Source organism: Sebastes fasciatus, chromosome 11, assembly GCF_043250625.1.
Source record: "Sebastes fasciatus isolate fSebFas1 chromosome 11, fSebFas1.pri, whole genome shotgun sequence".
Taxonomy (NCBI): domain Eukaryota; kingdom Metazoa; phylum Chordata; class Actinopteri; order Perciformes; family Sebastidae; genus Sebastes; species Sebastes fasciatus.
Window position 1 is genome coordinate 3,534,996 of NC_133805.1, and position 27,656 is coordinate 3,562,651.

At 41.0% G+C, this 27,656-nt stretch overlaps 1 protein-coding gene across 2 annotated transcripts in view; it reads left to right on the top strand.

Annotated features, from left to right (window-relative positions):
• Positions 1-27,417, top strand: part of adcy8 (adenylate cyclase 8 (brain)) — a 91,749-nt gene extending 64,332 nt beyond the window's left edge. For both annotated transcript variants that reach the window (XM_074650011.1, XM_074650012.1), the window contains 10 exons: positions 3,366-3,466; positions 4,276-4,477; positions 5,345-5,434; positions 6,552-6,724; positions 8,943-9,021; positions 15,909-16,067; positions 21,415-21,561; positions 24,445-24,537; positions 24,839-24,953; positions 25,850-27,417. In XM_074650011.1, the coding sequence (XP_074506112.1) occupies positions 3,366-3,466; positions 4,276-4,477; positions 5,345-5,434; positions 6,552-6,724; positions 8,943-9,021; positions 15,909-16,067; positions 21,415-21,561; positions 24,445-24,537; positions 24,839-24,953; positions 25,850-26,352 (1,662 nt within the window). In that variant the 3' untranslated portion in view covers positions 26,353-27,417. The remainder of the gene's footprint in view (positions 1-3,365; positions 3,467-4,275; positions 4,478-5,344; positions 5,435-6,551; positions 6,725-8,942; positions 9,022-15,908; positions 16,068-21,414; positions 21,562-24,444; positions 24,538-24,838; positions 24,954-25,849) is intronic.
• The last annotated feature ends 239 nt before the right edge of the window (positions 27,418-27,656 follow it).

The following is a 27,656-nucleotide window of genomic DNA, read 5'->3' on the forward strand; positions in this document are numbered from 1 at the left end:
AGGCAACTGAATAAGTACTGTAAAATTACAACAAAGGATCCCCTAGCATTCAGCTGTTAGGTCGCACAAAGAGGCGTATAAATGCCAGGATAATAGGCAACCAAACGCCGGACTTTTAACCAGGACACCCGTGTTCCAGACCATTTTTTTGTTTTGTAAGTTACGTTAGTGACGTTTGTCACGTGTTTTTCATTGATGCTGACGTATTTTCAGTACGTGTTTTACTTTGTTTACTTACTTATTTTAAAGCTGAAGTAGGCGAGATTGGAGCAAATATGATTAAAAAAACTAATTTTTATAAAACGGTTGCTAAATCAGTATATAGTCATATAAAGTAGTCCATGAAACAGGTAACCTGAAAAAAAAATCATGGGCCTCTGTGTCCTCCGGTGCTCCTTACGGCATCTGCAAGATTTCACAGACCGGAGGAAAACAAGCAGTCAGAGCTGATCTGAGGTCTGCTGTCCATCTGCTGTCTATGAGAGCTGGCTGTCAATCATTAACGAACGCCGATCAAACTGTCAAACTAGGCAGCGCTGATCAAATATGAATCAATATTATGTTACTGTAATGCCTATTTCTCTCCTCAGATGTTTTCAGAATCATCGTGTAGTGCACGGTTTAGCTGTAAAATGAGAAAGTTTGTGACGCCGCCGCCATTGTGAAATCTCTTGAAGGAACGCCAAACTACCGGTCACAGCCAATAGGAACGCTCTCTCTCTCTGAAATGACCTGATTGGCCAAAGTCTCCCGTCACATGCAGGCTAGATTTTCTAAATCCTGAAAACAGAGCCATGAGGATGAGCAGAAGTCTAGTTTTCTCTCAGAACACTTGAATTACAATATGCTGAAAGGTTATTATGGCAATTTTTGCCCAATGATGCCAAAAATATACTGCCTACTGAAGCTTTAAGTCCAACAATGACGTTTTCCCTTACCCTAACTGAGTGGTTTTCTTGCCTGAACCTATCTGCGGACGTTTGCGTGGCGTACAAATGACACGCGATAAGGCTAAAATGCTCATGACATTCCCGTGTAATATGGTGGTATTTATACGCCTTCCCGTGAGACCCGATTGGTTATTACAAACTCATCCTGTGCAGCCAAACAAACCCGAAGAAATATATTCTAAATTTAATTGGAAATCCTAAAAGTTTAGTAAGTTTACTAAGTAAGATACCGAATATATCGGGCTGAATTTTGGGGAAACAGTGTGCAAGAAACAAATCAAGTAAATCTCCATTTTACTGGAATGGTTCAACCATAAAAAACATGAAATCCTGGGTTTGACTAAATATATTTATAATATATCTTCAATGAAACGCTTGATTTCCTCTGGTTTGGAAGGTAAACACTAAATTTGTTCATTTACAGCTGCAATTTCTTTCTGTCAACAGCTGACACCAAGTAAACTTGGACAAGTTGTTTCCATAGCAACAATGAAATAGCCTTTAGCAGCAGTTTGACTGATCACTTAACGTTGATAATCCATAGGTCTCTTATAATTATGGGATGTAAAGTCATAATCATGATATATGGAAGTCATAATTACACGAAAATGTGTCTGAATGTTCTTTTTCTTTGGTGAATGCACTCCTGTAGTTTTTCCTTTCTCCCCATTTTTGTGTTCCATGAATAAGCTCACCTTTAACCTTTAACCTTTGATTTGACCTTCATATGGACCCTACCTCTCCCCCACCTCCACATCTGTGTTTCCCTTTGAATCCCCACCGCCATCTTCGAAACTTCTCCAAGAATCTTGTTTCTTTTTGGGGTGAACCTCCTCTTCAGTAAGTGTGCAGTGATTTGCTGTTGGCCTTCCTCTCTTTTTTATTTTTATTTTGATTATTTTGCCAAAGTTGTGACGAAACGTGAAGCATCCTCTTGCTAATTTCCCAGCACCCTTTGAGAAAGAGACAGAGCGAGGACGGGGCAGCGGGGGTTACATGGGGGGGCGGAAAGCTTCAGATTGAGATGAGTCAGGCTGTCGGTACCAGACCGGTGACTCATCAGTCTGGAGTCTTACATCAGCACAAAGCAGGGCTTTCTTCAGGAAATGCTAATGCCCACATCCTCAATAGAGCAGGCGGTTTCTTTTATCTCAATACAACCAATGACTGAAGTGAAAATATTAACTCAAATTGAAGTCAAATTTATTTTTCATACATCTGATGAATCTGAATCTGAATTCATTCATAGTTTTTCTTTGTTCTGTTAATTTATGAGCATATTCCCTGGCAAATAAACTGAAATAAAATACACATAGTTATACTGTAATGGAAAAATAATCAACTACAAGTGAATAATATCTCTAGTTTAAAAGAAGTTTAAGGATCACAAAAACGTTTCCAAATTCTTGACGTACTTTTTATATATTTTATAGAGAAAATAATAACAATATGATACTACTAATAATAATAATCATAATGATAATAATAAAAATACTACTACTACTAATAATAATAAGAATAAGAATAAGAATCATAATGATAAAAATACTACTACTACTAATAATAATAATAATCCTAATGATAACAATACAAATAGTACTACTAATAATAATAATAATAATCATTATAATAACAAATAAAAATAATAATCATAATAACAATAAAAATAGTTCTACTACCAATAATAATAATAATAACAATAATAATATAATAAAAGTAAATAAAAATAAAGAAAATTATAAAAAAAGGGCAAAAGATTGAAAAAAAGAGAATAAAATCAGCTAGTATGATGGTGCAAATATATATACACATACTATATAGCCTATATTTACAGTAGTCTATAATGTACACATCTATACTTACACATATACAGTATACACGCAAAGAAAAAAGTTTACTTTATTGTCATTTTTAAGGTAAAATCAATATAGAAAGTCTCTGAAAACTGCATTTAGATAGTAGGCTACTAACAGAAATGCATGTATTTGTTGACGTTGCTTGTTAGCGTTGTTGGCGCTATTAAACCCTGTGAAAATTAATACATTTCAAAAATTTATATTTCTCAAATGCAGAGAATTCACGTTTCAGTTAAGCTTTCGGAAACTCTCCCAACAGGTAGTTTATTTTGGTGCAGCGCTCTCTGCTTGTGTCTCTGACTCAGCTATCGGCTAACGGCCAGCATTGTGCTTGTCAGCTTTGCAGCTTCCACAGGACCCCCCGGCTAACCCACCAGCTCCTGTCTCTCTCTAACGCTTGTGGTTGAACCGTTGAATGCGTCTGTGGCGGTGCGTCGGTGTGTGTTTGAGGTGCATCTTCACTTTGTTCGCTCTTCTGTGATTGTCTGAAAACTTGTTTCTCCATCCTCCCCTCACCTCCCTCTTCCTCCTTCTCCTTCCTCTTCTTCTCGTGCTGCAGTACTCCCAGATGAGGGACGAGGTGTTCAAATCCAACCTGGTGTGCGCCTTCATCGTGCTCATCTTCATCACCACCATCCAAAGCCTGCTTCCCTCTGCCAGGTAAAGGAGGACAGACTGTCAGCACAGTTCTGACTGAGAGACTGATAACAGAAAGAGTCATATGTGTTTAGTTTTTTCCCCTTTATTCACCAATTCGTGAACACACACGAAGAAAATGTGGACATACTAACAAAAAACAAAGGCAGGATCAAACAAATACAGGACTTTCACCCATGAGATCGCTGTTTGTGTGCCGTGTGAAACCAAAATAAACGCTGACTTTACGCTTTTTAGTAGCGTTGTTTTACGTAGCGTTGTTTTACGAAGCGTTGTTTTTGAACGTTGTTTTACATAGCATTGTTTTTGAACGTTGTTTTACGTAGCGTTGTTTTTGAACGTTGTTTTACATAGCGTTGTTTTTGAACGTTGTTTTACGTAGCGTTGTTTTACGTAGCATTGTTTTTGAATGTTGTTTTAAGTAACGTTTTAAGTAACGTTGTTTTAAGTAACGTTGCTTTACGTAGTGCTGTTTTCACGTAGCGCTGTTTTACGTAACGTTGTTTTATATGTAGCGCTGTTTTACGTAACGTTGTTTTATACCTAAGGTTGTTTTATTCGTAACTTTGTTTTACGTAACTTTGTTTTTTTCACGTAACTTTGTTTTAAGTAACTTTGTTTTAAGTAACTTTGTTTTACGTAACTTTGTTTTATACATAACATTGTTTTATACGTAACGTTGTTTTATACGTAACGTTGTTTAACGTAAGGTTGTTTAACGTAAGGTTGTTTTACGTAACGTTGTTTTACGTAACGTTGTTTTACGTAACGTTGTTTTACGTAATGTTGTAACATTCATTGTGTTTCTGCAGGATGGTAACCATGGTGATCCAGTTCTCAATCCTCATCGTCCTCCATTCCTGTTTGGTCCTAGTTACGACAGCGGAAGACTACAAGTGTCTGCCTCTGGTCCTGCGCAAAGCCTGCTGCTGGATCAACGAGACCTACGCAGCGCGAAACGTCATCATCTTCATCTCGATCCTCATCAACTTCCTGGCGGCCATGATCAATATAGTGAGCTCGGTTTCCACTTCCTGTTTGTTGTTTGATTGTTTGATATTTACAGGGTTGATATTTGTTGTTTGTCTAAACCTGCAAGGATACACCGAACTCAGCACTTTGTTCTGTTTCTGGTTCTCACTTTGCACAAGTGTCTTTCTGAGACCCCGAGACTTTAAACTCTAAGCTGTTTTAAAACAGCTCTCAAATATATAGTTTAATGTTTTGAAAAGACAGTAATTTCCTTAAACAGCTGGTCACTGTAGCTGTTACCAAACGTTACACCAACAAGAGCAAATTGTGCATTTGTTGGGGACTATTTTAGTGTGTCAGTGTGCTGACTTGACTATGACTTGCCCCAAACTGCATGTGATTATCATAAAGTGGGCATGTCTGTAAAGGGGAGACTCGTGGGTACCCATAGAACCCATTTACATTCACTGATCTGGAGTCAGAGGTCAAGGGACCACTTTGAAAATGGCTATACCAGTTTTTCCTCGCCAAAATTTTGCGTAAGTTTGGAGCTTTATTTATTTTATATCTTGTGTGAGTATGACATGGTGACTTGACATGAACATGTTGCAGACACATTTGGTCCAAACATTTTGTGACTTTGCAGATCTGCTCTTGCAAATACATTTTGCTGTTGCTAGTAGAAGCCACTAAAGTGCTTCAAATGATATATAAATTATGATTTTATGTCCCTCACATACCCAAAAGTTGTTCTCTCCTGTCCTTCCTGCAGAGAGCTTGAACACCTTGAAAGATTAAATGCTTGATGAAAAAATGTCTGAAGCGTGATTCTGTGTATTTTAACATTAATCCTGCATCAGTTTAACACTGTACAACAACAGTATAATCCCCCCTGTTGGTCTCTCACAGCTGTGGTGCGACTTCGACAAGTCCAGCACCTTAAGGAACCAGACGTACAACGAGTCGGCCTCCATCCCAGACATCTGCTTCTACCCAGAGGTACCGACTAAATGAGGTGTCTGAATTTTGCAGTCGGGTCCATCTGTTGTGTTTTTTTTTCACTTCTGCGACGGCGGCAAAATGATGAATTAAACATCCCAGACATCTGCTCGCGCCCAGAGGGAGGTCTCGCTTCAGACAACGGCGACTGATGTAGCCATCAGAACGTCACGGAGAAAACATCCATTATGTTATTTTGCTCACACAATATGCAGCTGATCGATGGACTCAATAAGGGAGGAACGCTTTTTATATAGCTGCAAGCTTGGGCTGAGTCATGTATCGTCGTTGAATACGTACGTCACAACCTTCTCGTAGAGATTGTGTGTGCACAAATAAGAGCACTTTCTAGATACATGAAAAAGAGTTATTGACTCTTTATTTAGCTGCATATTAAATTAGACACACAAACTAAAAAATGCCAAATCAGAAGTGTTTGGTGCAGTGGAGTGTCAGATCGGTCATTATAATGTTTTATATCATTGGTTCTCAAACTATGGTACGCTGGTGGTACGCGGAGGAATCTCAGAGAGAGAATTAAGACCTGTTAAACTTCCTAACACTAGCTCTAAGCAGCTTGCCAAGATTTTTTTAATCAAAGCAAATATTTAAATAATCATTATCATTTGAATTGTGTGTTTTTATGCAAACAACCACTATAGATGACAATAACAAAGTACAGTACAGTACTATGTACAGTAGGCTACCCTCCCTGCCCCAAAAAAATAGGGCTTTTTGGACCTGCAGTGCATGCTGGGGGATTCTCTGTTTTGTTAAGTTTTGTTAATGGAACCATTACTACCCAAAACAGTCAGTCCTGTACGGTTCAAAAACTCCTGCATATAATGTCATTTTCTTAATAATAATATGCTGTTTGGAGTGATTTTCAGTATAATAAATGCTGAAAAATAAGTGCGCTGTATGTTTTCTATAAATTAATGTGGTGATAAAATAGAGGTTACGTCTGCCACATTGAACGATGGCGCTAGAAGACAAGTCAAGTCGTCACCAAAGTTATTACAATTCATCCTGAAAGGAGAACATGAATGTCTGACAGCAATCTTACCCCACTTTGATTTGATTTGATCTGATTAAGCGATGTCTTTGTGTTCCCCAGTATTTCGTGTTCACGGGGGTCCTGGCGATGGTGACGTGTGCCGTGTTCCTGCGGCTGAACTCGGTGTTGAAGTTGGCGGTGCTGCTGGTGATGATCGCCATCTACGCGCTGCTGACCGAAGCTTTCTACACCTCGCTGTTTGTTCGCTACGACACCGTCCACCACAACACAGAGTGAGTGCTTTACAATGACACGTTCAGCGATCACTTATCGGCGTAACGTTCGGGTGTACTGTGCATAGTTGGTTTGGATGTTGATGTGCCATTGGTCATGTAGCGTCTGGATAATCTCTATAAACAGATTCTATAAGTTCCAAGTAGAAATTGGTTTCCGTTTGATGTCCGAGTAGTATCGACCAATCACGTTTGAGCAGGCTTTGGTTGAATGCAGGTAAACAGTCTGTGTGGAGAGCACAAGAGGCGGAACGCATCGGCCGAAACGCAATCAGGGAACCCAGCGGCTATCGACTGATGATGATTTAGCTTTTTATTGGTTTGAAATTAGCTTGTAAACTGGCTACTTGAGAAACAATCTGGTCGTAGACGTCGTTTCTCAACTCAAACTCCATTCTCGCATCTCAAGTTTCTAATCGGACTGTAAACAATGACAAGACAAGACAAAGTCTTGGCCCGGGTATTGGCTGGCTACACCAGAACCACAGGAATATAGCCTCTTGCCCCCCAGAGCCTTATCCGTTGTCATGCCGATAGCTGACAGGTTCAGAGATTGGAGTCTGGTTACATTGGAATCTTTGTTCCCACTCAAAGAACCAAGGTTCCCTCCACTCTGCACACATATGGAATATGTAACGGAGCCTAAATGCTATACAGTAAGTAGTATTTTAAAGTAAGTTTACAGAGTTTTTCATACTCTCAGATATCGTATTGTATCAGTATCAGCCTGATAAATCAAGCTTCAGTTAAGCTCCCAATGTCAGAGTTTCAGAGACTCCTCTTGCAACTTGGTGGTACATTTTTACAGCTCGATCATCAAACTTTCTTCTTATATGAACTCAAGAACAAAACATGACTGAACCCGACCACCTTCCTCTACCAGACACTTCCCCCCTTGTACACTTAATGATCTGATTTCATTTTAAAGAATTTGCAGCATAAGTTTTAATAGTAATGTATGTGAAACTAAACTCGGGTTTCCACCAAAAGTTTTAAGACTTTTAGTCCCTGGTTACTACTTTTCAAGGAACTAAAAGATTCCTTCAGCCCACCGTTGTCTGTGTTTCAACCGCGGTCTAAAGACCTGCGGAGATTAGGCAAATTAGTCCGCTGACGTTAGGTTTTGTTTCACTGTGACGATATTTACTGATGCACGTTGGATGTAATGAATGTCTGTCTCCACAGTAAATCATCTGTTGAGTGTTTGATGGTTATTAAACTTTACTTTTATCAAACAAAGAGAAATGCTCTCCCCTCATTCGAAAATGGTCCTAAATCGATACTAGAGAACATCCCTGCCACGGTCATCTCTGCAAACTCCACCCCGAAAGTTCCTGTACTTTCAGAAAGTACTACCCCCCGACCACCAGGGCCATTTTTTGGGGGCGTAAAAAGGCCCTGTAAAATGTCCCCAGAACTTAATTTAGACCCTAGTCCCTGCAGTCTTAACACAATGAGTTCCTCAAAAGGTTCTTAGTTCTGGGGGAAAGTTCCTGCAGTGGAAATGGGGCTGAACTCTTTAATGCTGGCAAAGTTCATATTAACAATGTGTTAAAGTAAAGACAGGTACATTAATGTCCTCGCCTCCTCTTCCTCTTCAAAAACACATCAGGGAGCTGCGTTGACCTTTTTTTTTTCTGGACACAAGCGTTGCAAATGTGAGAAATCTCATCTCGCATGTGTTCTCAGTGATAGTACGGTGACCTTTACAGTGACAATGCATGAAGCCATCCTGAGCTATATAGGTGTGAAATCGGAGGTTTCCATACGAGCTCCATAGGGAGCTGATGGGGAGTCAGGTTCATTTGGTTGAGGCCCTCTGGGAGACGAGGGAGAAGGTCAAGATGAAAAAGACCTCAGAGGGAGAATAGCAACAGCTTTCTGTGATTTTCACTGCAAAACCTTCCTACTCCGGCGTATGAGGTTTTCATACGCCGGGGTCCCGGGCCAGAGGTCCTTGTGGGAGTTCCAGGAGGTCCCCAGAAAAATGGGGAATAGTTTTATTTCACTATTTGATTCACTATAGAAGTGAGCCCAATGTGAGTCATACCAGTCTAAAAACTAAAGAAAATAAAAAGCAGAGCATGAAAACATGACTTCTTCCTTCTTATTGCTCAACAAGCTGCACTTTGCATCAATGAAATGACAGAAGAGAAGAGTCAACTGAGCTAAACATCGTCCTTCAGCAGCGTCTTCTTCTCTCTTTTTGTTCCAACAGGAACTTCCTGGGGACCAAAGAGACGTCTTTGCTCCTGATGGCCATGTTCCTCCTCGCTGTGTTTTACCACGGCCAGCAGGTGAGATCGCAACCAGCTCCAACACTTTCACCATCACTGAATTTAAGATTAAACCTCCGAATACAATCCACAAAATGATCACCTGAATATAACCAGACCTCAACCATAGAGGTGCTCACTGGAAAAAAAATGAGCATCATCCTTCCAGATGCTGCTGTATTTAATCTGTTAGACACTGATGTGACAGGTAAAGTAGAGAAACATTCATCCAAAAACCAGCCCCGTCTCCTAAAACTTACGTTCCCATATAACTAAACTGCATTCTCATGTTTGGAGGGAAACGTGTTTTGTTTTGATTCAATGGTGTAATAATTTTAAGCCAAACTATGATGTTTTTTACTAAACATTTAACCGAGTAGTTTTGTCAACCAAGTCGCCAGAAAAAAATGTTGACATTGGACGTTTCTGCGAACACGAGACACGAACAGCGGTAGCAACGTATCCCTGATTTGCAGAAACGTCCAATGGCAACATTTTTTCTTGGCAACTGGGCTGATTAGTTTGTTGCCTAAACCTAGGTTAGGTGTTTTTTGTTTTGTTTTGTTTCAATTTACACTGTTAATCAAAAGATTAAAACTGTTAAGTAAGTTCTTCAGTAAATGTGAGGAGTTTTGAGATAAAGGAATAAGACAGAGGAAAATACCCTCTTTGGTTGAACTGCTTGTTTACACATAAAGCTCCAATTTGTATAGAGATGCAGTCAGAGTCAGCAGCCTGCAGGAAACTGGTATCACCTTGTTGCTATCACGCTCTCGCTGCGGTAACCTTTGATCACGCAGTTCAGCGTCGACCAGAGATGGAGGGGAGACGGCCATAATTTAGGGTCCTTTGAAGCCCCATAAAAGCAGAAAGCAGCTGCATTTGAAGTCATCCAGTGGCATATTGATGGCATATTGATTTTCCCTGGGTCAATTTTACCACTTGTTTGTGCGAAGCAGACACAATGACGGCTCGCAGCGTGAAAAGCTGTTTGTGTGAGATGCATCAGGCCGAGAGAAAAGAAGCGCATATAAAAGAGACTGTTTACTCTCTACAGGGAGGTCCAGGGTGCAGCATCACATCCAGCTCTCTGTTAATGGGTTGATGTGTCTGGTTCAAAACACAATGGGAACTCTTTTGGTTTGTATTTCTCATGCTCAGACTCACAGCAGGTGTTGCGTTACAACCATGTCTCCTAAAAATGACGTTCATATTCAAGCTATTTGCATATTATACCACACAGATTTTTGGTCAACGTAATGACCAAATGTTTACATAACATTTTTATAATAATCTGCATTTTTCAAATAACATTTTGGAGGAAAGAGGATCAGGATTAGATATTTTAAAAATCAATGCCAATTTAAAACATGAGACTGGGTTCCTTCGACCTTTTGACATTTTTGAGAAAGCAAGTTTCTTAATTTCTTCTATGTTTTCTGACACTGTTTCTTAGTGGACATGCACATTATACCCCCAATTCATGCAAGAGTAAAAGAAATGTGAACATGCCCAGACAACCCTTGTGAACATTTGCTTATATGCAGCATTATAGATTATGTGCAGCTGAGGACACGGGTCTCAACAACACATTGTGCAGTCCTCAGCATCAAGCAAGCTGATTGGTTGATCCAACTCCAGTCAGAAGTGGACTGGACTGTATGTGTTTTCTGTGCTTGGTGGTTGTGGTTGGTTTGGGTCAGTGTTGGAGTGTTGTTCGCCCCAATAGGGCTGCCCAAGGGTGGGGCATAACAAATGGGGGGCTCGTCCGGGACCATTTGTTACGCCCCCACCCTCGGGCAGCCCTATTGGGGCAAACAACACTCCAACACTGACGCAAACCAAACACAGAAGACAGCTTTAAAACTACTACTTTAAAGCTACTGGAGAGGGAAAAGGGACAGCAGCACAGAAAACACATAAGTAACGCCACTTTCTGAGTTATTTGAACCCAAACCACCATCTTTTCCTAAACCTAACTAAGTAGTTTCTGTCACGTCATTTCCGTACATAAGTTACACCACTTCCGAAGTTATTTGAACCCAAACCACCATCTTTTCCTAAAGCTAGCTAAGTAGTTTTCTTGCCTAATCCTAACCAAGTCAATCTTTTCCTAAACCTTACTAAGTGGTTGTCTTGTTAAACCTAACAAAGCTGTTTCCTGTGAAGTTTATTTTGAAACACTGGAGCGGATATTGACGCTGGACATTCGTAGGAAAACGCAGAAAAAAAATGAGGAATAACTTTTTGGAAGATATCATAACGAACCGTTGTATGAGGATAAGTTCAACAGAAACACGTAGTGATGGAGTAAAGCCGAGGTAGAATATCACTGAACTAAACACTGAAGCAGCTTCATCATTTAGATTCGGGAACAAGAACACAGCTTTTCAAATCCTTTTGTAGCTGAAAACTCAAAGCACCACGTCCTTTGTTGAGAAGGGTATAAAAACATTAGTTAGTGCTTCTTTCACAAGAGACACTTCAGTGATGTTATTGTGTTGTGAAGAAGAGCCTATTAGAGCAGAAAGATGGAGGACACTCTTTTATTCTTCTTCATTACAGGACGCTCTCATTCAGCGCTTGTTAAATGTGAGTGTTATGTATGACGTCTTCACAATAACAACGGAGATGATTACGGTACAATTTTAACACTCTTCTCTTTAACTGTATTATTGTGTATTTAACTGTGAGTAATACAAGATGATGTATTGAGTCATGTGTATTCTGCCGTGTGATGTTGACGTTTGTTTCCTAAGAAGCCACTGAGCTTTTACATCATAAACTAATGGCAGCAGAGCACTGAAGCCAGATGAGGTTGTTCTTCATGAGCGCTGCTTCCTGTCACAGCAGTAATTACATTATCAAGCACAGTCAACATGAAGCATTTCATTAACAAAGCTGCAGACAAGGCTCTTATTTTGAAATGATTAAGATTTCTCTTTTCTTCTACTTTTCTTCTGAATCATTTTTAGGACCAGTAGATTAGTCGAGGTTACGTAATGGTACCAGTGATGGTGAAGAAGTAACGCCACAGAGTAAATGTAATAACAGGTCGTAATACTCAGGGCTGTAGTACTCAAGACCACTTTGTTGGAGTGTTTGGCTGCAGTCGAAAAGTCTTTTTTCTCTTAGGAAGGTGACCCTGAAATGACACGGAAGTATCTCAGCAGCAGCCGTGATAAGAACTGTTTGAATCCTCTAAATGCTAAGGAAAGGAGCTTCAATGCTTCCTTTTATCCTTTAGCATAGGATACACTGGACCATCCTTTACCAAAGAAAAGGAGATAATGTCGTCCCACAATTCCTTGCGGCCGCAACTTTTAAAGCGACGCACCATTTTGCCGTTCATGAAAACAAACGATATGCTTATCTTGTATATTATTTTCATACAATCATATACTAATTCATGTTGATAAATATGAGTAGACAGTGGCAACTATTTAGTTTCACTTTATTTCTATTTATTTATGTCGAACAAGTAACAAATAAGTAAAAAACTTGCGATGATCGGGCCCTCTCATCTTCCCGCACGTCAGGCATACTGGCGGGACGCCGGTCAGGCACCCGTACATTTCAGTGACCATCGGACACTGCATGCACAAGTTAGACGTTATTTGCTGTGTGGATTGAGTGGCACAGGAAATGACCACTATGTGGCACTAGACGCTAAACATGCATTATGTTGCTCATTCTCAAGTGTAGACCACACAATGTAAATTTCATGTGAATGGGATGATGTTTGACACATGATGCTGACTTCCTGTTGCCAGTACAGTAGGTGAGGCTATGACTATGAGCCAATATTGCCATGTAGATGTCCTCAGGCCTGAACTCTCATGAAGTAGGTCAAGTTTAAAGGTCACCTATTATGCAAAATGCACTTTTCCATGTCTTTTAAACATCAATATCTGTCCCCAGTGTGTCTACAGGCCACCATAGTATCATAAAAGACCATCCTCTCTCTTTTTCTCCTCCTCCGTTTGTCCGGAAATGGGTGCAGAAATAAAAAATCGCTTTTTTTCCTTCTCTTCTGACGTCATTAGAGAAATGCAAGCCATGTAAGGGTTTCCTGGTCGAACCAGAGAGAACCTTCAGTAGCTGACCCCGCCCCACAGCGCGTCACTGTCTCTCCTCCTCAACCGAACTTGAGCAAAGTCTGCAAGAACCAGCAGAACAGGCCTCATGTACTCCCATCATCTAAATATAACATGTTCTTTCACAAAGGCTTTATGTAATTACACTGTTTAAACAGATGATATTTATATATTATATATATTTGATGTCATGCATGTAGCAGAGTACAGGTAGTAAATAGTGACTGTAAGCAACACAACACATTTCTGTTTCACAGTCAAACTTTATTTGAGTTGACAGATGACAATATTAATTATTCACAGCATTTGTAATCATCTCACCTGTTAGTTAGTTATGTTAACATGGTACAGGAGAAAGTCTTCAGCTCTGGTAAACTATGGTAAGCTAAGCTCCGGTGGTCTGTAGTCATGGTAACACAGAGACAGCTCCTACTGTAAATAATATACCATTACTCTGATCTTCCATACATTTATCTTTTAGCAGAAATAATGAACTGACTACTGTTTCACATATTCTATTTTCCACCCTGATGGTCGCTGTGTTTACACACCGTGTCATAGCGGTAGCATGTAGCTAACCGTTAGCATGTAGCTACATGCTAACGGGTTAGCTACATGCTACCGGGTTAGCTCTGTATCTCCATGTAAACAGAGCCATCTGCTCTCAGCTGTCTGCTCTCCTCTGGGATGATTCTGTCGGTCATTTCTCACAGATGGATCTGTAAAGACAGACGTAAAACAGAGTGTATGTTTACGGTTTACAGAGTTGATGCATGAGGTAAACACTGAGTTAACTAACAGAGCTATAAATAGTATTATTTACCTGAGAGAAACCGTCAGGAAAACCTGGAATCTGGACCGCAGATGTTCATCATGTGTCGCCGATTTCTGATCAGATTCCTCCGGTAACGTGCGCTGGGTGAAGTTTCTGGTTTATAAACTTTAAAGTGGTTTATAAACTTTATTCTAGCTGCTATCTCTCCACTCGTCTCTCTCTCTCTCTCTCTCTTCTCCGGGAGGGAGGGGGAGGGTGACGCTGTTGTTGAGGACGTTTGATTGACAGAAAACGCTGACCAATCAGAGCAGAGTGGGAGGAGACAGAGGCTACAGACAGAAATCAGCACTTTTGGAAATGGGCTGAAACAGAGGTTATAGAGACATGCTGGAATGCATGATCTGATTGTTTTTTTGAAAAAAAAACTTCAGAGACATGGTTTGGAGGTGTCTGAGACCTATAATAACTAGTTTAAATGGAGTATAATATGTGACCTTTAAGGCAGATTGGACCAAGTACAGTCGAGTTACAACAGTTTGTCTTTCAATGGCGAATCATGTAAATTCTCCGCCACGCCACGTCAACGTTGTTTAAAAAAAACCTCACGATTTGAACAACTTTTCATCACAAAGGTCTTTAGATTGTACTGACCAAATCTGAAGTTGATCAGGTTAAATCCGAAGGAGAAGCCAAAAATACACAAATAAAATCACACAAAATTCCAAATGGTCGACTTCCTGTTGGGTTTAGAGAGCATGGCCCCAAGAGACTTTTTTTTAAGTCTACATGTGATACATTTGCGTATCAAATTTTGTACATCTAGGTGAAACGTACTGCGAGGGCTGCTTCGTTGAAATTGTGCGTGGGTGTGGCAAGGGGGCTATCGAGCTCCCTTGCTACACCCAAGCACATAAACCATGTATGTTAACAAGACATGTGTGCCAAGTTTCGTTTGTTTGCAAGTATATCTAGCCCTTCGAAAACAACTTCCTGTTTCATGGCGAATGATGCGTCGCCATGGCAAGTACATTCAACAAAAGCTAAAAAGCTTTAATAACACTTTAATTGCTGCCTCACTCTGCTCTGAGTTTAATACCCTCATATATATATTTGAACCCCGGCCGGGTGAAAGGCTGTTAGAGCAGAACATATGACGCTACAGCTGAACATTATTCTGCAGTAATTACACAGTGTGTCAGACGACAGCGGCTCTAATGCTGAGTAAAATGTGTATTAGTGTTTTTGTCTCTCCCATGTTAATAATAGAAGCTGTTTAGAATGAAAGCGGGGGCGCACTGCGGAGGTCGCGCTGATTAACGCCTGAGCGACCCGTCATTTCATTTCACCGCCAACGGCCACCATCTCATTATCCCTCCGCTAAAACCGGCCCTGCAGGCTTTGCATTCGCAATTACAAAAAAAAGAAAAATAATACTGAAGTTTTGCACTCACTCGTATGATTAAACGACTAATTGATACCGAGATTAATCACAAAACGGTTTCCGCCAATCGCCGGAGAGAGACGCCTAAATCCTCCCAGGCTTATCTGCCTGCCCCCCGGAATTAATTTTCAATATTTCTTTTTTTCCTCTCTCTCTTCTGCACGTACAAACTAAATGGTACCGATTCTCGTTTGGCTTTAATGTATTCAAATGACTTTGTATTAATTGTGCATTCAGAAAAGCAATTTGTGGTTGCATATTAGAGCCCTTATTGATCGTGTGTTCCATAATTGATCCAACCTTTAGCGCATTTTTAAATTCAGCCGTTCATTCCAGAGCTGCAGCTCAGCCTCTACATCATCTGACAGACGTAAACAACAGACTTCCCTCTGATCTTTGCTTACATCTTTAAGCAGTAAACCCTCTGAGACCCACAATAGTACCTTTTTTAGGGGGTCTTTAGGGGGGGATAGCAGGTCAACAGCAGATGTCACATAGAAGTGATGTACATCATCTGAAAGCTGATGATGATCATGTGGGGAGAAGTTAAAGACTCTCTACTAACTGTCTTTGTGTGTGTTTCTTCCGTCTTCAGCTGGAGTACACGGCCCGGCTGGACTTCCTGTGGCGCGTCCAGGCCAAAGAGGAGATCAACGAGATGAAGGAGCTGCGAGAACACAACGAGAACATGCTGAGGAACATCCTGCCCAGCCACGTGGCCCGACACTTCCTGGAGAAGGACCGGGACAACGAGGTCTGCTTTCTTAATTCTCCCTCACAGCGACGGTCCACAGACAGACATGAAACAGGAATACATCAGTCACAATTAATATTATTAATAACTTTAATATTCACTATTCACAACAGCGTCTCCGACCATATTTATCAACCCTCCCGATTTTCCCAGGAGACTCCCATTTTTCATCGCCGTCTCCTGGTTTACTCCCGAGGTTACAGTTTACCCGTCTTTCTCCCGGTTTTCTCCCGACACCTTTTCTTTCCTTTTTCGTTATCTCAACCTGTTTATGGCTCTGTACAGCGTGTATAATCCCTTCTGTTTCCATCCGGACAACAATACAGCTACACCTAATGTCGTTTACCGGCAGCAGAAGAGAGCTTCTCGCGAATCACAACGCGTAACGCACCAAGTCGGGCTTTTTGCTCGATGCAGCGAAAAGTCGTCATGGCATGATACAATCCATTTGAAACTAGAATGGCACTCGGAGAGAGCGCAGACCTCCGCCAAGGTGCATGCTTTAAAACTTTAAAAACATTTAGCTTTCTAAATTGTTAGCCTCTGTAGCTTCTAGACGCCAACAGTAACGTTAATATTGTCTTTGCCTAGCAGGGACTTAACCACTTGAACGCCACGCATACTGTATTGTATTCACAACTTCTGTTGTTGTAAACAGGAGATCACGAGTTTCATTCGAAGGCACTAATAACACTCAATTTTTTATTTGATGAACGCAGGCTCTGATACGCGAAAATGAGCTAAATGGATTTTATTTCTATATATAAATTAAAAGAAGTACAGAAGTTCAAAGTGAACCACCTTCAAAGGAAGTTTGTCTAACCTGGAGGTTTGTTTCCAACCTGTCTGATCAGACGTCTCGTTACCGATGTTCAGCTATTAACTTAGTGAGTAAAATGTAGTTGATAGAAATGTTGGTAAGATGATGAGACCCACATGCCGGACCTCCTATTTCAACCTCTGATATGAATCTGAGGATGAATATTTTCAGTAAATGACGGCTCTAAACACAACGGTGACTCCGGAGCTCAGAGTTGTTATAAAGCAGCACCTCCTCTCAAACATCTGCACATAGTATTCACCTCATTTTTCACCGCTGACCTGCTCCAAAATGAGTCCCCCATACGTTCATTACAGCCGGTTCCCGTCGCCTCAGTGTTCCAGCCCGCCAAGGAAAGAAAAGACTCTGTAATTGCTTTTCAAACAACTGCACAGCGAGAGAGAGAGAGAGAGAGAGAGAGAGAGAGAGAGAGAGAGAGAGAGAGAGAGAGAGAGAGAGAGAGAGAGAGAGAGGGAATTGGTGGGGCGGTTCGTTCAGCCGAGGAGTTTTTTTTTGGTTGTACGCGTTTGATTTGATTTTAATAACACGTTGTCAGTCGGCAGCAGACACATTGATTCGTCTCTCCGACGCGGGAGTGACTCAGCTGCCCCGACTCTGCAGAGTCAGACTTTTACAAAGTTTCTCTTGTTGTTCACCTTATCTCTGCTGCCCTTTTCCTTTTGTACTTTTAATTTCCTTTTAATGCCTCCTGTTCCGCACTCGTTAAACGTCTAAAATGGGAACGCACACACACACACACACACTCACACACACACACACACACACACACACACACACACAGATTGGTTTTCTGTAAAGCTGTTGCATACTTTCTTTCTAATCATCAGGCTTTAGATCCTTGAATGCATTTATCTTGAATGTGATTTGATTAATATAACATATACTATGCCTTAAACCTGCATTCTTTCTACCAGCCAGCAGGGGGCGACTCCTCTGGTCTGATTGTATAGAAGTCTCTGAGAAAATGACTCTACTTCTCTCTTGATTTATTACCTCAGTAAACATTGTAAACATGAGTTTATGGTCTCAGTCTCTAGTTTCAAGTCTTCTTCAATACAGCATGACGTTCATTTAGTAAATTATGGTCCCATTTAGAGTCAGATAATTAATATACGCTCGTCACATGCATAGTGTCCTTTCAAAATAAAATTCAGTTTTCACAGGAAGTTTCAGGCAACAAAACCACTTAGTTAGGGTTAGGAAACAGTCGTGGTTGACGTTAACTTCACTGACTAGCGACTCACATGACTCGCGGGACTGACAATACAGACGAGTCATATGACTTACGACTCGCGGGACTGACGATGCTTACGACTTACGTGACTCACAGGAATGACGATACTAACGACTCACATGCCTCACGGGACTGACGATACTTATGATTCACGTGACTAACGTCTCCCAGGATTGATGATAACGACGACTCACGTGACTCACATGCCTCACGGGACTGACGATACTTATGATTCACGTGACTAACGTCTCCCAGGATTGATGATAACGACGACTCACGTGACTCACATGCCTCACGGGACTGACGATACTTATGATTCACGTGACTAACGACTCACAGGACTCACGGGACTGACGATACTTATGATTCACGTGACTAACGACTCACAGGACTCACGGGACTGACGATACTAACGCCTCACGTGACTCACAGGATTGATGATAACGACGAGTCACGTGACTCACGACTCACAGGACTCACGGGACTGACGATACTAACGCCTCACGTGACTCACAGGACTGACGATACTAACGCCTCACGTGACTTACAGGATTGATGATAACGACGAGTCACGTGACTCACGACTGACGTGACTCAATAAGTCAACATTACTTTTAGTTTCACACGGGACATGAACAGCGGTCTCCTGGTTGAAAGTCTTGTGTGTGTTTGACCCGTCCTCCTCCCCTTCCTCCCACCCTGAGCTTCTCTTACGTTATTAATACTACGTCACTTGCTCCGACCGTCTAATTACAGCGTGGGTGGTTTTAAATTGGAGTTAGTTGAAAGCCCAGTTCGGCAGTATTTGACAAGTTGAGAGTGAGAACGGGTTGTAAAAAAAAATCATAGTTTTTAATGAGATTTATGAGATTTATTACACCATAAAAGTGAAACCTTCATAATCAAAGGGTAGCTGATAACTTACTCTGTAATGAGCTGCCAGCAATTTAGATGAAAGATGAGATGACTTTGGGATGAATCTATTTAAACATCCGTCACCAGGGTTCCATATTAATTCACACAAAAGTAAAAAGCTTTTATTTCATTTGGGAGAAAAACAATGTGACAAGAAAATGGCTTCATTTCTTTCTTTCTTTCTTTTCCCCCCGTTGGTTCTGCTGCGTTCTTCTCGTCTACCGACTCGATAATGACTGATTGTTCTGGTCGGCGGAGAGGACGGTTATCGCGCTCCGGAGTCAAATCGCCGTATTGTCCTCATCGGGCTCCTTCGTTATCGACTCCTCCAATCTTCCGTCGCCTCCCCGAACAAAGAGGCGAGCGGCCGATGAATTATGAATGTCAGGAGAGGAGAGCTGATATCATTCTGCTCCCGTGCCTGCTCCTAATTAAAAAAAGGACATGATTAAAAATGCATCCATTAGGACAGGTTGGGTCCTGATCACTCGTTACATTATTAATTAGGCTGATTATTGTTCCGTGATTTAGATCCTGCATCACTAATGGGGGCTCGTACACCCCTGAAGAGGTGTTGATGATCTTAAGAATTAATCAGGTGTCATTCATATCGTATAACGTTTTCATTTTTAGTTTGCATGCAGTTTGGGGCAAGTCATAGTCAAGTCAGCACACTGACACACTGACAGCTGTTGTTGCCTGTTGGGCTGCAGTTTGCCATGTTATGATTGGAGCATATTGTTTTATGCTAAATGCAGTACCTGTGAGGGTTTCTGGACAATATTTGTCATTGTTTTGTGTTGGCAATTGATTTACAATAATAAATATATTCATATATTTGCAGAATATTCGCCCACTCCTCCTCAAGTACGTTCACTTGCAGGATGAAGCCACAAATAAACCTCATTATGCTGACTGACGTGATCCTAAAGAGACGCAGTCAATTAGTTGGACTGATCTTTGACATTTGACTGCGCTCATTAGGTGTGAATAATGTCGGTGACGACGTCACGGTGACGTCAGAGGCTGATTTTCATACGTGTGATTAAATTGAAAAGTCAGAAAGGCAGAATACAGACAGAGAAGACTCCTGAATTATTGATATGAACTGTTGAACTGGACATTAATGTTTACCAGCTTATTATTATTCAAATATTCCCATAACAACGTGATGGATCACTCCATGTGACGTTAGTATGTCTCGTGTCGCTCGTGTGTCTTCGCTGCCCCCCGGTGGTGGAAACGGAGCAGTGCAGCTGCTGCAGTTATCATCCACTCTGCTGCTGCTGCTGCTGCTGCTGCAGCTGCTGCTGCTGCTGCTGCTGCTGCTGCTGCTGCTGCTGCATCACACAACACATGCAAGGGTTTATTTATTTAAAGCATCTCTTAACTTTGAGTTAAAGTCTTATTTATTTGCACACGTTGAAATCAAACAAATTACATAAAAACATCAAATCAAAAACTCATTAAAAATAATCTGATTTCTCAATTCATCGGTAACACTTTATAATAACCATCATTTATAAATGGAAAATTGATAGTTAATTAAAATGTAGTTGATATTTATTCTACTGTTAACAAAACATGAAATGATAATTAATATTTTCTAATTATTACTAATGCTATAATTTATGTTATTTTAACTGTTTACTGTTGCACAAATAATAAAATTGTATATTCTATATTATAAGTATATTTTTTTATGATTACAAAATTATTTGTAAACCTTTATTTACCTTTTTATTTGGATAGTTATTATAAAGTTGCAACTGATGATTATAATACTTTATTAAATGGTTAATAAATACTTTGTTAAGTATCTATAAACATTATTTAGATAAATAATACTTTGTTAAATGGTTAATAATTGATTTCTGGTCCCATCTATCTATGTAATGTTTATAGATGTTTTACAAATTATTTCTTAAAGGTTTAGAAATCATCTGGTAATTATTAACAAATACTAAATATAGTATGTAAAATCTTATAATGTGTGCAACAATAAACTCTTAATAAATAGTTTACTCATGTAATCATAATGTAATTGTTATCGTTTCTTATCAGCTATGATATATAATACAATATATAATTTATAAACTAATTATTTCATAGCATTATTAATAATTATTAAACATTATTGTTTATCATTTCATGGTTTGTTAACAGTAAAATAACTGTTAATTAAGTTTAATTAACTATCAATTAATCATTTATGAATGATGGTTATTATAAAGTGTTACCAGTTCATTTCCTCATGTAGGCATCAACAGCTTTTATTCTATAAAGATCACATTTCGACTGAAACTATTCAGCGTTTTCATCAATAACATTTTAGCGTGTTACGTCTGTCCCCACAGGAGCTGTACTCGCAGTCCTACGACTCCGTGGGCGTGATGTTCGCGTCCATCCCGGGCTTCGCTGACTTCTACTCCCAGACCGAGATGAACAACCAGGGAGTCGAGTGCCTCAGGCTCCTCAACGAAATCATCGCCGACTTCGACGAGGTGAGACTCTGAAGTGCAGCCCAACTCCCACTTCCACTTCAGCACGACTTCTTAAACATGCAGGAGTTTCTGATTCCAGCAGCAACACTTCAGAAACAACAAGGAGAGCTCACGTCTGCAGGTTATCACGAGGCATTTATCTCCTGAGGAGACGAAACACTCAACGTAGAAAATAATAGAGTCCAGGTATGAGCTTCTATTCCAGGACTGATTTCCCTCCTGAGCTACAGGAGTTGGAAGAGTCGGACTGAGGTTTCTTTATCAGAACCATTTTTAGGGCCAGTGTAGGTAAAAATTATTCAGAGAAAATACTCAGATATAAAACTACAAATACTAACTAATAATCACTAATAACACTACTTTAGGAGGAACAACATTTAGGAGTAAATTTGCCACTTTAATCTCAAGGTTAAGGTTCTTTATTTGTCATTTCCAGCGAAGCCAATCTTTGGTATCAGGTTCCTTTAACAATGCTCATAAAATATGTATATATATATATATATATACTGTATATATGTTTATATATATATATATAAAAGGGAAAATCACACAAGTAAATTTAAAAGCAAAATGATAACCTAAGGCATAAAATAGTGCAGTTAAAATTAATATAAACATAAGTAAATATAAAATATGAATGTAAATGTAAATATGTAATTTAGTTGACGACAGTATTTCAGATGGTGAAACTGAATGTAAACAGGATGTAGTATATTCATGATGAGAAGTACTGTAAATGGGAGTGTAGTACGCAGTAACGAGAAGTACTTTTGTCCTTTCAAAATAAACTTCCGTTTTCACAGGAAGTAAGGTTTAGGCAACACAACCACTTAGTTAGGGTTAGGAAAGGGTCGTGGTCGACGTTATCTTCACTGACTGACGATACTAAACGGTTCATGTGACTAACGACTGACGTGACAAAATAAGTTACTTTTAGTTTCTAAAGTCTTGTGTTTGTTTGACCCGTCAACCCCGCCTCCCTCCCGCCCTGAACGGACTCTCACCCTATTAATACTACGTCCGACCATCTAATAACGCCATGGGTGGGTTTACATTGGAGTCAGTTGAAAATCGTACGTACTGTCGCTAAAGGGCGCCTCGGTCTCCGATGCCGAGGGGCGCTTACCAATCGGCGGTATTTGACGCGTCGGGAGTGAGAGCGGGTTGGTTAGTCAGAGTCAGACTGCTTAAACTGAAACTTTACACATTTAAACGTGTCCTGATTTCTAAAACAGGCACATCAAATGACTGTAGATAGATTTCAGAATGTATGTGTAGCCCGCTCGCTGAAGTTCCCCTAAAGCTCTCCCACAGCTCGGGTCCCCGCGGACAGACTGAAGTCTGGAGGAGGAACTCGCGGCCCTGATCGAGAGTTTTTGACAGAAAGTGTCAAAGTGTCCTAATAAAGAGCAGAGACGGGACACCAGACACCAGCTGAGCTCCGTGCTGCCTCGGGACACTCTCTCTCCTCGCTGTCTCCTCAAACACGAGCAGACTTCTGTGTTCTCCGTCAGGGAGCTCGCCTTCAAAGAGACACGGAGGAAGACGGCAGAGTGGTTCATAATGTTAGCAGCAGATAGTAGGGGGGATTTTGAAATGGATTTTTTAATGCCAGAATCGATATATGTGCTTCATTTGAGTCTATGTGGAGGTAGAAAGAAGTGACTTTTATTGTTGTAGTCTGAGTAACATGACGTCATATCCGTTCCGTATCCGTCAACCAAAACAAACCGCAGCGAGCCGAAATCAAAAAGCAGAAAACGGTAGTCCACGTGGGTAATTAGTAAACACTACACATCCAGTAAAGGATGGAAACACTTTGGGTTTCACACATTGACAGGAAAAGCAGAGCTAGACATCACGGCTAGAGCTGCATGCTAACTCCGTCATGGACAGGAAACGTTATCGTATCGCGGTAACGTGGCGGTCGAGCCGGCCGTCGCTCTCGTCTCCGTGGTCAAATGGGCCGACGCTACGACTGTAGAGCACCCAGATACTGACATTTATGTTCTCTGCATTGAAACGGCCCCGATGGAGCTGACCATGGATGGATAAAGAGAACGGAGCTGACGGGAGAGCTAGAGACCACCTTGGAGAAGTTAGAGGAAGTAGTAACTACGTCTGCTTTTCAAAATAAGTTGTTAACAAAGGGAACTGTATATACAAAATACATCTATGGAAATCAGATTGATTGGATTCATCAGAAGTATAAAACATTACATGTTCCTTATAAATTAAAAAAGAAAATACCACTAATCTGTGAGGGAAATGTCTTTATTCTTTGATTTCTGGGTTGCTGGATTATAAATAATTCCTGACAATGACTGATATATTTGACTTCAGGACATCTCTGACTACATACATGCTGAAAATCAAACATTTTTACTGGATTCATTTAGATATTTTCCAAAGTAAAAGTCCCTGGAAGTGCATGATTCAACTTCTCCCCATGGTCTAGAGTTAAAAAAAGTTAACAAACAACGCAATAAATCGCAATACTTAAGAATCTCAATACATATCGAATCGCTACCCAGGTATTGTGATAGTATCGAATAAGGAGATAGATGAATCGTCCCAGTTTAATTTTGATGTTTCTAGCTCATTGTGTGAGTCGGTCATGTCGGCAGGATTATGCTGAGTTTTCTCCTGATGCAGGTTCATCCTCAGCCGTGCTGAGTAGACAGTTTCTCCTCTATTGATGCTGCGTTCACATGCGGCTGAAGGATGGGAAATATCAGAACTGACATTTGGTGTTTTGTCAGGAAAACTGAGCTTGCACAAACGCCATTTTATTTTAGGTCGCAAGTTGCGTCAAAGCATTAAAGTGTTGGATGTCGTTGAGATCAGGAAAGTAAACTCTTCTCACTGAATCATTTGTCACAGCTGCTCGGAGAGGATCGTTTCCAGGACATCGAGAAGATCAAGACGATCGGCAGCACCTACATGGCTGTCTCCGGCCTGTCGCCTGAAAAACAGGTGAGATCCTCCAGGCTGCATTTAAACTTGATCAGTTTGCCAGGTGGTCGAGGCTGATGTCGTTTATTATCTTCTGGAAAAGGTTCATGTGATGGGGCATACGAATCAGTGTAAAAATAAACACTGGAGTCAGTACAGCACCGTTGTGTACTTGAATATGCAGCCATATAAGTCCTACGTCAGTGACTTCCAGGTCGGCCACAGTGACAGCAGCCGGTTCATTCTCTGATACATCGACACTCAGTCCTGACGTCAGCCGACTCACACTCTTCTTCTTCTTCTCTTCTCCTCTGACCCGCAGCAATGTGAAGATAAATGGGGTCACCTGTGCGCGTTGGCTGATTTTGCCATCGCCCTCAACGAGAGCATCCAGGAGATCAACAAGCACTCGTTCAACAACTTCGAGCTGAGGATCGGTGAGAGCTCCGAGTCACTCGTTCATTCTACCTTCTTTATTTTTCATTCATTTTTCTTGGGTTTTTATTCTGATTTTTAATCATGCTTCTTCTTAAATATTCCCTACTGAGTTAATGTTGTCTTCCACCTCATCTCATCACATCTTTATCCATATTTTAATACTTAGTCTTTAAATTATTTAATTGCGATTAATAGCATGATTGTCCATAGTTAATCGCGATTAACCGCAAATTAATCATACATTTTTTATCTGTTCTAAATGTACCTTAAAGGGAGATTTGTCAAGTATTTAATCCTCTTATCAACATGGGAGTTGACAAATGTGCTTTCTTTATACAAATGTATGTATATATTTATTATTAGAAATCAATTAACAACACAAAACAATGACAGATATTGATCCAGAAACCCTCACAGGTACTGCATTTAGCATAAAACAATATGCTCAAATCATAACATGGCAAACTGCAGCCCAACAGGCAACAACAAGCTGCAACCTCCAAAAGATCGAATAGCGGCGGGGCTAAATTGTAATTGTGTAATGCGTTACAAAAATTAGTGGCGTTCCAACATAAAGACAGATTTAGCAGCTACATGGATTAGTTCTCGCATAAAATGTTTTCAGAAACACATTATGGTGAACTATTTTTGTGATATAAGAGAAGAAAGTTTCCAAACGAGCCTACGTTTTGGTTCCGGTTTGAAAACTGGGAGCGGCAGCCCACGGAGGGAGAGCGTTCGTCCAATCAGGTGCCTCGTGTCTAGTTGTAGTCTATCAAGCCTCCAAAGCTGGGAAGCGAGGCGATCCCTCTTGATAAAAAACGCCCCTGTGGACACGTACCATTAGGCTGCTGGTATTAAACTGGATTACTAAAAACGTGTGTGTCTCCTGCAGGTATGGCCCACGGCTCGGTGGTGGCGGGCGTGATCGGTGCCAAGAAGCCTCAGTACGACATCTGGGGGAAGACGGTGAACCTGTCCAGCCGGATGGACAGCACGGGGATCAGCGGCAAGATCCAGGTGCCCGAGGACACATACCTGATCCTGAAGGAGCGCGGCTTCGCCTTCGAGTACCGTGGCGAGATCTACGTGAAGGGCATCAGCGAGCAGGAGGGCAAGATCCGAACGCACTACCTGCTGGGCCGCGTGCAGCCCAACCCGCTCATCATGCAGCCGCGCAAGATTACCGGCCAGTACTCGCTGGCGGCCGTGGTGCTCGGCCTGGTGCAGTCGCTCAACAGGCAGAAGCAGAAGCAGATCCTAAACGAGAACAACAACTCGGGCATGTTGAAGGGTCACCACCACTACAACCGGAGGACGTTGTTAGTGCCCGGTAGCTCCGAGGTGGGCGGGGGGGTGCATCACACGGAAGCAGCTGATAAGACTGAGCTGTCCTGAAGAGCGGACTGGAGTTTTAGTTCCACGCGGGTTTCTCAGAGGCAGAGCCGCTCTGCAGGCAAACACCATCCCAGTGGTTGAGTTAAACTTCGGTGGTGAGTAACGTTAGGACTCAGAAAAGCAGGCAGACGTTCTTCAGGAGTCGTAGCGAGTTTAGTATTCGAGTACTGAAAGCTCTGCCTGGTTCCAGACCGCTGAATGGCTGCACGTATCTCTGATATTTTACAGCAGTTCATAGGTATTGTGTTCAGTTGTTTCCACGGTTGGAACAACAGCTGACCCATCAGAGCTTTGTAGGCAAGGTTAAAAACTGGGGTATCATGTTCCTGTACCGGAGCCAGAATCCATTCTAATGCAACTTCTGTTTTGACTGACAGTGGTGTCAGACATCCGTCGCTACTTGTTAGGGTAAAGTGGAATCCATTATTATGTTTCAGCCAACCCTTCTGACCCCTAACGCTTCAATTATGGTTCTCCAAAGATATTCGTAAACGTTACTGCAGGTCTACGCAGAAGGTTAGGAGTTATGGGATGCAGAGTACAACTCCCATATCACAGAAGCACAGTTTGTGAAACTTTTTACAATGGTGTCACACTATTCCACTGATCTACAGGTGGCAGTAATGTACCGAGAAACACCGCAACGCACCAACAAAGGCAAAGAAGATGAAGACTGCCAGCTAATATCCAGGGATGTTAACAATGCAGGTTTCAAATTTAAGAAAAATTGACTTATGAAGGAAGGAGTTTGATAGATCTCAAGGATACACACAGTGTGTTTTAGTGAGAAACACTGAATGCAAACAAAAAAAAGTTGCTACATACTCATTTCGGATGAGTTGGTTGTTGAGATTAACTACATGTACAGGTAATAGACTGTATATATAAGGATGGACGACGCGTCTCCACTTCCTCCAAATGTACAAAAGTGAAGCTATAAACATCCCGGATACGGGAGCTGCCATCTCGTCATTTGGAGCCAACGTCTCACGGCAGTTCGGGAAATTTAATCTATTCGTGTACACAAATTTCCCTTTTTTTTTCATGACACTCAGCACAACTTTCAACAAAAAATGTGAAACTCGTGTCTTATGTACAAGAATCAATATATTAAGTTTCGTGACTATTTCACGAATGTGATGATGTTTCATCATGTTTCATGTTTCATGATGTTTGTCAATTTAAAAGATAATTTTGGAAGTCAAGAAAAAGTCTCAGTTTTGTCATAGTATCATTTAGTTTTGTGTGAAACCGCTCTACATCTCTCGTCTTGCACAATATACGTCACCAACACTAGCTAGCTA